A 12457-nucleotide genomic window follows, 5' to 3' on the forward strand; every position below is an offset into this window, starting at 1 on the left:
AAAATATTTGGACTAATTTTATTTTTAAAAATTATATCTTTAATTATATGATTTATATCACCCATTATCTAAGATATGATTGGAACAACGTAATTTTATAATTTCTTTTCTATTTTTAATGATAAGTATATCACACAAATATCTAAGATTGTTTTATGCAATAAATTTTAAAAATTTTCCTTTTAATTTTTTTATTTTTGTGTGTGTCAAGTCTATCAATTTAATAAATGAAGCGCGTTTTCAATACACTGTTAGAAAAGTAACACATTTTGTCAATATATATTTTATGATACTATCTATATTTTTTTTCATATCCGATAACACTTATTATGGCAAAAAATAGTTATAAAATTTTCCCATATTTTTTAAACTACATATTCAATCAAACTAATATCATGTAAAGTGAAACAAGGGAGTAAATATTTTCCTCAAAATATTCATGCTTAATTAGGACATGAAGAGGAGCCAACAATAATGGACAATTCCTTATTTCAACAGTATCTAAAAAATCACACATTCATCTTCATGTCTTTGACCATTCCTTTTGACCTCTGCTAAACACAATTCATAAATATGGAAAAAAATTCTTCTTCCATTTTCCACTTTCTCCCATAAACATCCCCTCAAAACTCTCCAAAAAACACACTGTTAGCACTTTTGCATGTTGTAAAAATCCATATATTATATTTTTTCAGTGATGCCAAGCAAGTGTTTTAGCTTCACTGCAACTAAAAACCGGTGCCTTAAATCAAGTTTCAGCAGTCGAGGTCTCCGATCTACTTTCACTGACCTCAAAGATGGTACCATAATGCATTGCTGGGTACCCAAATCCAGAAAAACGACCCGACCCGACTTGATACTCATCCATGGATTCGGAGCTAATTCTATGTGGCAATGGGCTGACACAGTCCGGATCCTGTCAACCCACTTCAACGTCTATGTACCGGACTTAGTCTTCTTTGGTGACTCCTTCACCACTCGACCCGAACGGACTGAGTCGTTTCAGGTTTATAGATTTGCCTTGAATTTTCTACTGAATTAATTCATGATGTAGTAATTAAAGGAGTCATTTTTAAACCAAGATTGGAACATTTTCTCACCAACAGTTTTTCTTTCTTTCTTTCTTTTATGGAGTATTATTTGTTTTTCATATCATTCCAATTGATAAAATCATATAATAATTATAATTTCTCTGTTTGATTTACTTGTCTACTATTTTAAAATAAATTTTAATAATTTATTTATCATTTTTAATCCATCAAGAAAATATACTTATTTTTATTCATATTTTACGCTTAACCTATTCTCCATTTTTTTCAATATCTAATACTCACTTTTTCGTTTCAAAATGAGTTACCTACTTTTTTTCTTTTTAAATTCGTTTAAAAACGAAAGACTTTTTTTTTAAATAGTATTTTAATTTTAATTTTTCATGTATAAGACCACGAGTTTAAACAATATTTTAATACATTTGTTATAGCTTTAATTTAAGCTCACATATTTAAATTTTTTATTTTTATTTTGTTAAATTCAATATCAAGCTTTTGGAGACGAAGAAAATACTAATCATCAAATAATATGAGGAAATAGTAATATCGTGTGTCAAGTACAAATGTCACAAAAGATAAAAGTGAGTGAAGGCACAAGGAAACATTATGTTTCTTTTAGTATCTTTGTCATAATCTGATTATTTCGATCCCAACAGGCTGAATGTGTAAAACGAGTGATGGAAGCAAACTCAGTAACAAAGATGAGCGTAGTAGGTCTGAGCTACGGGGGATTCGTGGCATATGCCATGGCAGCACAGTTTAGGGACTGTATAGAAAAAGTAGTGATATGCTGCGCCGGTGTTTGTCTGGAAGAGAAGGATTTAAAAGAAGGATTGTTTGCGGTTAGCAGTGTGGAAGATGCGGCCAATATATTGCTGCCGCAGACAGCTGAGAAAATGAGAGAGCTCATGGGTTATACTTTCGTTAAAGCACCAGCTAAAGTTTTGCCTTCTTGCTTGCTTACTGACTTCATTGACGTAAGTTTGTCTTATTTTTTTTCAATTTAACTATTCCCTAATTTAAAATAAAGTTAATTAAGTCTCTTGAAAGTAATTGAAGGGTAAAGTTGGAAGAAATTTTCACCGTATGTTTTTGAAGAATATATGAACAATTTACTTATTTTGAACATTAAAAAATAGTTTAAAAATTCAAAAGTATCTTCTTCTTACATCTTTGTTTGGTTTTTACATTAAGCTTATTTTTCTCTAGTCATATCATAGTTAAGCATTATGATTCGAGATGATAAGAGAGTAAAAAAGTGAAAGCGACTAGAAAGGGTAAAAAAACGGAGAAGAATAAAAAGAAAATACCTTTATTTTTTAAGAATTTTACTTCTATAATATATTGGCCTTGGCTCAGCGGTAAGCTTGCTTACCGTGGTGTGCCAGGGTCGGGGGTTCGAAACGCCCCTCCAGCGAAGCTGGGGTGAGGGCGCATAGGTCAGGCCCGGAGTGGTCCCCCCTCCCCGACACCTACGGAGTAGGTATGAACCGGGTCGTCCCTCTACTTCTATAATATATTGGAAGGGAATAAAAGTAATTTGTTAGACTATTTTAAAAAATTATTACGGGAAACTGCCTAAACATAATGAAACTTAATAATTCAGACAGACAACTTGTGAGTCGTAAGGATGTTAGATACATTGTAAATATGAAAAATACTACTTAGTGTATACAAGTTCATTTTACTAAGTTTGACGAATTAGTTAGCTGGTGTTACAAATGAAGATGTGGCTAATTTAAGTTTGGAAAGAATCTGAAATTAAAAATTAGAACATGAAAATTCTTTAAAGACAAATTCGTAAAATTTGATCAAATTTTATGAACAAATAATTTTTTAAAAAAATATCTACCACCAAAATATGTAACCAAACAGGAGCTAAATATATATCGTCCTCTTCCATTTTATGCTGCGGCATTATAATTTGGAGAGTTAAAATTAATTTTTCATTTAATGTTTATTTTCCAACCTACCTCGTAGTTGAGACAACTGCTGGCTGAATTGATCGGTATCATTTTCTACCAATAGCGAAATTTTGAATTATAATAATTTAAAGTATACAAACTTTATTTTAAAAATCTTATGCTCGAGTCTTCTTAAATTCAATGTGTGTTGTTGAGAAGTAAAGACATTGAATGCGTTTTGATGAGCAGTTGAAGAAATATATCTACCTATTTAATGTTTCAATGACTATTTGATCTATTTAAGTGGTAGAAGTACTTGAATAAGAAAGGATTATTCCACATTCGGAAATTACAACATGAATAAACAAAGCATATTATGCTTGCTAACGTGAATTACAATTTACAAGTGTGGAATAAAAACATACTTTTTCCTTAAGATAAAATCGCATAAATACGTATCTTCTTCACTTTATAAATAGTGAAGGCGAAGAAACTGAATACGAAAGAAGAAATTGAGACAAATACATGATACCCTTTTTTTAGCTGCAATCTTAGTTCTAAAGTATTATATTATTAATTAATACACAATCTTATTTATAGTAAATTGAGTGGAATGGTATTAGTGGTTGGTTTCGATAGAACATATAGTGGTAGATAAAGGAATGCCCCTAGATTCTTCTTTCATTTACCAAAGGTATGGAGCAAATTAAAGTGGACCAACCACTTGTACAAATGCCAAACTTCCCACTTAATTTTGCTTCTTTAATTTTTGGACGAACGACATAAAATTCATGGACGGTTTGGAGTTTAATTATAGAAAATTCTTATATTTTACATATTTATTGAAAATCTTAATTTTGGATCAATCAAGATACATAATTAGCTCCCAATATATCAAACGAAGATACATTTTTTTCTTTATAAAGATACATAATTAGCTGTCGATACATTTTTTTTATTTGAATTTATCAAGATACATAATCAGCTCTTTGATATATCTAATGAAAATACTTAGTTGAGAGTGGAATTTGTGTAAATATGAATAAGTTAAAAGTGTATGCTATAGTTATTTTTCTAATTGATGAAGTAATCTATTATGCCAACTGATAATTTACATAGACAAAAATAATTATAAGGAAATTATTTAATTAATAATATATTTCATCTGTTATTTTGACCCGTCTTTGATGAAATAGGTCATATAACTAAAATAAAATAATACTACATTAATTTAAGAGATAATATATCAAAATCCTTCTAAATTTATCCTCTCAACTCACTTTATCACTTAAACTTAACTTTCATTTATTTACCCCTTAACATCTTTAAAGTGAATTCTTTTCACTTCTCAAGCTGACGTGGATTTTAAAAAAATGTGTTTTTTAATTTTAAAACTAATATGATCCCACTTTTTAATATATATATATAACCCACCTCTTACCTCTCACTCCACCCGAACTTATTTCTTTTCTCCTTCTTCTAATTCTCCATCTCCACTTTCATTATCTTCATTAATTTCTTCAAGAAATGAAAAGTATATGTGAAAAATTATGAATTTTAATGGGTTAAAATTTGTTGTCGAATCAATTTCTTGTTGAATTTGTGGTTGATGTTCAAATTGATTATTGAGGTTTTTTGATGATGATGTGAAGTTGTACTTGAATTTTGAGTTTGATTGGTATGAATTTTGCTAGTTTAATTTTGTATCCACCATTGTTGAAGCTTGAAAAAGCTTGAAAACAAAAAAAAATGAGTTCGTTGAAATCATGATTGATGTCTAAATTGATTATTGGAGTTTTCTAATGATGTTGTAAAGTTGTGCCTGAAATTTGAGTTTTTTCAATTGGTGGTTTGATGAAGGAATAATTGGTGTTTCTTGAATTATTATTTCTCGAATTGGTAATATGCTTTAAGTTTGAAGAAGATAGAAAATAGAGGTCAGGTGAGAGCTGGGGTGATTTAAAGAAGATATAAAAGGGAGGGGCTTTGTTGTAGGGTAGGGGGGAGGGGGGAGGTGAAGAAGAAAGAAAATTTGGAGGGGTGCCTTATATATATATATATATATATTTTAAAAAATATATATATAAAAATAAAGTGTGGAGTATTAATTTTTTTTTTAGAAAAATTGAACTTTTTATATGGCGCTGATGTGGCAGTGACTGTGATGCACTCTCCCTTATGAGAGTGGTATTAAATATTAAGAGGTGAAAAGAATTCACTTTAAAGATGTTAAGGGGGTAAATAAATAAAAGTTAAGTTTAAGTGTTAAAGTAAGTTGAGAGGACAAGTTGAGAGGGTTTTGATGTATTATCTCTTAATTTAAAAAATTGCAAAACTAAATCTCCCACATCAATTGCTATGCATGTTATTTTTTGGTGATCAAATTTGTTGCACACATATTTCAAATTTTATGGAGGTCCTATTATTTTTGAACTCAATTTTAGCATATTTTTACATTCTTTTATGCTGATGTGATATCTTTTATTAATCTTTTCAGCTGATGTGACGTTTTTAACGTGTGTCTTATTTTATGTAATGAAAATGTTACATCAACATAAAAAGGTGTTAAAATTATGTAAAAATTGAATTCAGGGATGATGAAAATTTTGTGAAGTTAAAGTATATCATAGCAACTTTGATCATAGTTCGAGGAAATATTGAATGGTGCTGGCCTGACCGACTCGGTGCCCAAATGGAATGTTCATATGATGTTTACCTAAACCAGTTTCTGTCACATCCTTATTTGAATCCATATTTTTTTTTTTTAAATGATTATTTGTCACAAGCTTTGGCTTATTGGGCAGGGAAACGTTGACTTTGACATCTCAAAAATAATAAAAACAAAACGCAAATATATCTATACCTCGAAGATGAAATAAATGTATGGTAATTGCGAATAATAACTAACAATTCACCACCAAAGGATATGGATGTGGTGTAATGGTGGGGCGATTCAAATATAAGTGACCTAAGGACAAAATTTAACGAAGGTTTTAAATTTTTAAGAAAAATAATAGTATATTCTTTTATAAAGTCCCAAATCGGATTTTAGTGAGACTTCAATGCAGATTTTGAACATCGAATGAAATTAAAAAAAAAAAAGAAAAAAACTTATAATTCACAAATGGTTGATAAATATAAATAATATGTAATCCACATTACGTATCTTTATGGTTTTTGTGCATCCCTCATGAAAGATGATTCTTGCCATGAAATGGAAATACTAGTAAATGAGAGTATGTTTGGGGTGTTATATGTGAGCAGGAAATGTTTACACAATATGTAGAGGAGAAGAAAGAATTGCTTCTTGCAATTGCCAAAGACAGGAAGCTTTCTGATCTACCTAAGATCACTCAGGTGTTTTTCCCTTTTTTAACTTGTCTTTACTATTAATAATGCTCTCTCTCTCTCTCTCTCATGTAACAACATTTTTCTAATATTACTACTCTTCATTTTGCAGCCAACTTTAATAGTGTGGGGTGATCAAGACAAAATATTTCCTTTAGAGTTGGGCCACAGATTGAAAAGGTTCATTTCCCCTACTGGGTTAGTTCAAATTTTTATTTCTACTTGTCATCTCCACTTGCTTGTTCCATTAAAGGCCAAAAATATTTACATATCATAGCCCATATCTTATCTTATAATTGAAGCGGCAATGTTGCGCAACTTAGGATCGTCCTGGCTGCTTGAGCTGCCTGCTTCAACTGCTTCAAGTAAGTTGGCTAGTCTTATAATAGAAGCGGCAATCTTGAGCAGCTCAGGTCGTCTGGCTGCTTCAGCTGCTGCAAGCGTAATTTTACTATATCACTCCTAATTAATTATTATAAATAATTTCATTTAAGTATTATAATATTAATAATATTTAATAAAAGAATAGTTTTCAAAATGACTACTAAGTTCCTCAAAGTTTCACTTATTATTATTGGAGATTTTTTTTTAGCTACTTTAATCGTAATTTTAATTTATCACCTCTAATTAATTATTATACGTCATTTACGTATTAAAAATTAATAATATTTAATAAAAAAAATAAAACACATTTTTGACATGTCTTCTTCAGTTGATTCGACATAATTTTACTATATCACCCCTAATTAATTATTATGAGTCATCTAAGTATTAAAAATTAATATTAAAAAATTATTATAAAGTCATCTGAGTTTTAAAAAATTAATGATAGAAAAAAAAATATTAATCTACCAAATATTTTTCAAAAATACGTAAAAAATATTATACATCACAATAATTAACAACTAAAAAAGTTTAGAGGCCGATTTACCTTCTTTGGCACAACTTTATTGGTCCTTTCCTTTGCTTTCATTTTTTCATCTATTTTAATTTGTTTTTCTTACTTTTTTTAATCTGTTATATATTTCAAAAAAAAAAATGAAAAAATCCTGTAAATCACAATAATTAATGAATTAAAAATTTAAAACATATAAATATTTGACTGACTTTCAAAATTATATCATTACCACTTAAATTGGAATAAAAGAAAAAATATTATAGATCACAGTAATTAAAAACTTAAATTATTTATAAAATATAATTGATTATCAATGGCACAAAATTTTGAACAAGGAGTGTAACATATATTATTTGAAATTTATATAAAATTTATTATAAATTACAACATTGAACAAATTAAAATATCTAAAAAAAATTATTATATATTTTAAAAAATACGTAAAAATGCTATAGATCATTATAATTAACAAATTTAAGACATATATGATGGACAATAAAATTCTCGAGACCAAAAATAAATAACTGAGATAAGAAAAATACGACAACAATCGATTTATTGATTTCAATAAGTGAGTGTTACAATCTCTATGATTTCTCTGATTTGTCTTTTCAACTATAAATTCAAGGGCTTCGAGCTTGATTTTGAACTTGATGGATTTGATCTTGACTTGTGCTTGAATCCAAGGGTTTGGTAGCTTGTTCTTGAATCCTGCGGTCTTGATCTTGAACTTAAACTTGATTTGAAAACTTGATGAACTTGATTTCAACTTGTACTTGAATTCACGGGTCGTTGAGCTTGTTCTTGAATCTTGTAGTCTTGATCTTGAAGCTTGGAGCTTGAAGCTTGTTCTTGAATCTTGAACTCTTGATCTTGCAATCTTGAGCTTGTTCTTGAACCTTGAACTCTTGATCTTGAAATCTTGAGTTTGTTCTTGAATTTGTAGAGAAATCTGCTGCTTTGATCTACGAGCTCTCTCTTACTTCTTGTTAAAATTGTCGGTGCCTTTTCTGAATTATGAGGCCCCTATTTATAGTTGTAGGAAGTAAAGAATCATGATAAACATGAACTTCCTTTGATCAATCAGATTTAAGTGACATGACATTTCTTATGGGCTTTTAATTTACTGCATCATTTTGACACGTGGCATGGTCCCATTAGCTCATTCATTTGTAGCCCAAATTAATATGATGACATCTTGGGCTTGATAAAGTGGGCTCAATCATTTGTAAGTCAAATTAATATGATGACATCTTGGGCTTGATAAAGTAGGCTAATTATTTTTTAAACAAAATTAATGGACTAGCCCAATTAAAAGAATTGGACTTTAATTAAACCCACACAAGTTTGAATTTAAGTAATTGATCCAATTAGTTACATTAATCCACAATATTTATTTGAGATTAATATATTTTAATTTTAATATTATCCGAATTTTGTACGGATAAAATTTTATTGCTTACAATATAAAATATTTGATTAACTTTCAAAATTATATCAGTGTCACTTAAATTAGAATAGTTTAAAATATAATTGAATATCAATGCTACAAAAGTTAGGACAAGGAGAGTAATATGTATTTTTTTAAAATCATATAAAAAACATTACAAATTACAATAGTTGACAGTTTAAAGTATTTTAAAAAAAATTGTTATATATTTCAAAAAAATACTCAAAAAGCTACTACAAATCATAATAATTAATAATTTAATAAATTGTAAGGATATAAAATATTTGGTTGACTACAGAAATTATATCAGTGTTACTTAATTTAAAATTAAAAAAATATTATAAATCTCAATAATTAAAAAAGTTAAATTATTTTTAAAGTATAATTGGTTGTCGATGCTACAAAAGTTTGAAGGAAAAAGACATCGTTTCCACCCTAATTATACTCAAAAAGTCTAAGACACACCTAAACTATTGGAGTGATCTAATACACACTTAAACTACTTAAAAGTGAAATCTTTTACTCCCTAAATCTGACGTGGGAAAAATATAATTATTTAATTTTAAAAAAGCGCGTCTAAATTAAAAAATAACACAAAAAAATGAAAATATTCTCCATCTCATCCCTAACGTTCAGCATCCATCTTCATCTTTTCTCCAAATTCAAAAATCCCCAAACTGAAAATTCTAATCCATCTTCTTCTCCAGATTCAAAAATCCCCAAACTGAAAATTCCAATTCCAAGTTGTTAATTCCAATCCATCTTCTTCTTCTCCAAATTCATAAATCCCTAAACTAAAAATTCCAATTCCAATTTCAAGTTGTTAATTCCAATCCATCTTCTTTTTCAAATTCAAACAAATTCAAAAATCCCCAAACTGAAAATTTCAATTCCATTCAATTTCAAGTTGCTAATGAGTTTCGAACGATTAACAATGGCTGAAATTCCTCCTCCTTCTTCTTCTCCCAATTTAATTCAACCATCGAACCTAATTATTGACCCCATCGAAGCTGCAAATCAAGCTTAATTTTCTCATGTTTTTGAGTTGCCACAATGATTTTATGTTTTTGAGTATTATGATCCTCATCTGAATAGAAAGATCTGATACTTCTATTTCTTCTATTGCTTTAATTTAACAGTCTTTTCTTTCTTTTTTAAACTAGACTTGCTATGGATGATGAGATAAAGCAATTCACAATTATCCATGTCTGATACATTATGATAAATGCTTGTGATCTGACATGACATTATCATATCCCTACATTACAATGATTCCGATGTAAACTCTGCTGTGATGAATTTGCAAGTTCATAAACCCCGTCGGAGCTGCAGATCTTCCTATTCATGGCAACTTAAAAAATACATACAAAAGTTTTCAAAGTTCATAATTTTCTCGTTTTTTCTTCTAATCAACAGATATAAAGAGAAATTGATATTGTGTTAGGTGAAGCATCAAGGAGGATTTGAATATTGAAGAAAAAGAAAAAAAATTGACCTCATAATAATGGAGATTTTGGATATTGAAGAAAAAGAAAAAAAAAATTAAAAAGAAAAAAGAAAAATTTATAAAAATAATAGATTTATTATTTTTTTCGTATTATGCTGACGTGGCAGGCGCGTGTAATACACCACACCACATGCAAGTGGTATAATGCTTTACAGGGTGTAAAAAGTATTATTTTTGTATAGTTTAGATGTAGAATAGGTCACTAGTATTTTAGGTGTGGCTTCGACTTTTCTTGTATAGTTTAGAGTGAAATGATGTGTTTTCCCTTTAACCAGGATAGTAATATGTATTATTTAAAAATTACATAAAAAGTATTATAAATTACGATAGTTAACAATTTAGAATACTCAAAGCATACTAAAAATATGTTTGATTATCTATATTTTATTTATGTCACATAAATTAAAACTAAAAAATAACATATATTAGGTTCGTGCTGGCACGGGCCTCGACATTTAGTATATATATAATCGTCAGTTAGCTAGCACCTCAAGCAGGCAGCTGACGGTTCTCATGCCTGCTTCCAGCTGCCTGCTTACTCTGTGATTTTACTATATCATTCTTAATTAATTATATGTCATTTACGTATTAAAAAATTAATAATATTTAATAAAAAATAAAATACACATTTATGACATCTCTGCTTAAGCTGCGTGGACCGTAATTTTACTATATGTCCCTAATTAATTATTATAAGTCGTCTAAGTATTAAAAAATTAATAATATTTAATAAAAAAGATAAAATAGATACAAAATAATAAATTAACTATTGGTATTTTAAATTAATTTGACATCTTATATGAGACCCACTAAAAAAAATTTCACGTGTATTTTTTATAGCAATTTTGTTGTATACTTCTAATTAGTTATTACGAGTTATTTAAAACATGTCTGCCTCGCTACTTTAATCGTGATATTTGGTTGACTCTCGAAATTATATCAATGTCTCTTAAATCGGAATAAAAGAAAAAGTATTAGAAATCACAATAATTAAAAATTTAAACTATTTTTAAAATATAATTCACCATCAACGCCACAAAAGTTTGAACAAAAGAGTATTATAGATTATAATAGCTAACAACTTAAAGCGTTAAATTACAATGCCCAAAAAGTATTATAAATAACAATAGCTAATAGCTTAAAAAATCTAAAACCTATTATATATATATATATTTGAAAATTGTGTAAAAAAATTATAAATTACAACAATTAATAATTTAAATTGTTTGGAGGGACATAAAAAAAATTGATTGAATTTTTATCAGTGCAACAAAAATTATCATATATCACTTAAAAATTTCGTGAAAAGTAATATAAATCACGATAATGCAACATTAATTGGGATACATTATTTGAAAATTTCATGAAAAATAATATCAATCTAAAATATTTGAAAGATGTAGAAATTATTTGTTTGACTTTTCAAAATTCCATCGATGTCATATTATTTGCGATAGAGCGATAATACTTGAAAATTATGTAGAAAGTCGTCTAAATCATAATATAATTAACTTAAAATATCTAAAACTATATAACAAATTTGATTGACTTTCTCAAATATTTCATCAGTGTTACATAAATTGAAACCAAAAACTAGCATAAAGTATCCGAAATTATGTAAAAAACACTATAAATCAATAACTAATAACGTAAAATAATTTTAAAATATATAAAAATATTTATTGATTTTTCAAATTTCATCTATGCCACATAAATTGAAATAAAAAGTAACATTTATTGGGCCCGTGTTGGCACGGGCTTCAACATGTAGTACATAAATATATGCTTATAATACATGACTATATTGTGTTAGAAGTCCCTACTAAATTGTGAATATTTATGTGCAGGCAAATAGGGGAGAATGCTCAGCTGGTTGTGATTAAGAATGCAGGCCATGCTTTTCTTTATGAGAAACCCAAAGATTTCCATAAGCCTTTGAAATCCTTTCTCTTGGGTTCCACAAAGAGCCCTCCTCCTAACAATCCTCAGGACCAAACATGATTCACTTGTAACTTTGGAAAATTATCTATTACTGGTGAAAACCATAATGTGTGATCTCATTTTTTGCTATTTAATTCTTGTATTGCTCACATTGAGAGCCATCATCATCCTATGAAGAGTTTCAACTATTATAAAAAGAATTTTTATTTTACACTATGAACAAACTACAAGTAACCCTACATAGTTATATACTCAATATCAGTTTCTCTCCGGGGCTGTAGATCGATAGGCCCCATTCAAAGCCACCACACTGACATGATCCATTGACGTAAAAACCTCAAGTGTTGGTATCAATTTATG

The 12457-nt window shown here is 28.6% G+C and overlaps 1 protein-coding gene across 3 annotated transcripts; it reads left to right on the forward strand.

Annotated features, from left to right (window-relative positions):
- Window positions 1-377: 377 nt before the first annotated feature.
- Window positions 378-12308, forward strand: LOC107867499 (pimeloyl-[acyl-carrier protein] methyl ester esterase). 3 transcript variants are annotated; one of them, XM_016713761.2, is made up of 6 exons: window positions 410-1006; window positions 1706-2026; window positions 6218-6310; window positions 6414-6499; window positions 6604-6666; window positions 12004-12178. In XM_016713761.2, exons 1-5 carry the CDS (start codon window positions 698-700, stop codon window positions 6641-6643), a joined length of 849 nt encoding a protein of 282 aa, XP_016569247.2. In that variant the 5' UTR covers window positions 410-697; the 3' UTR covers window positions 6644-6666; window positions 12004-12178. The 3 variants fall into 3 exon arrangements, with proteins under 3 accessions (XP_016569245.2, XP_016569247.2, XP_016569246.2); XM_016713759.2 differs by lacking the exon at window positions 6604-6666 and having other exon boundaries at window positions 378-1006; window positions 12004-12308; XM_016713760.2 differs by lacking the exon at window positions 6604-6666 and having other exon boundaries at window positions 412-1006; window positions 6414-6481; window positions 12004-12308.
- Window positions 12309-12457: the final 149 nt, after the last annotated feature.

The sequence above is a fragment of the Capsicum annuum genome, chromosome 4, assembly GCF_002878395.1.
Source record: "Capsicum annuum cultivar UCD-10X-F1 chromosome 4, UCD10Xv1.1, whole genome shotgun sequence".
Classification (NCBI taxonomy): Eukaryota; Viridiplantae; Streptophyta; class Magnoliopsida; order Solanales; family Solanaceae; genus Capsicum; species Capsicum annuum.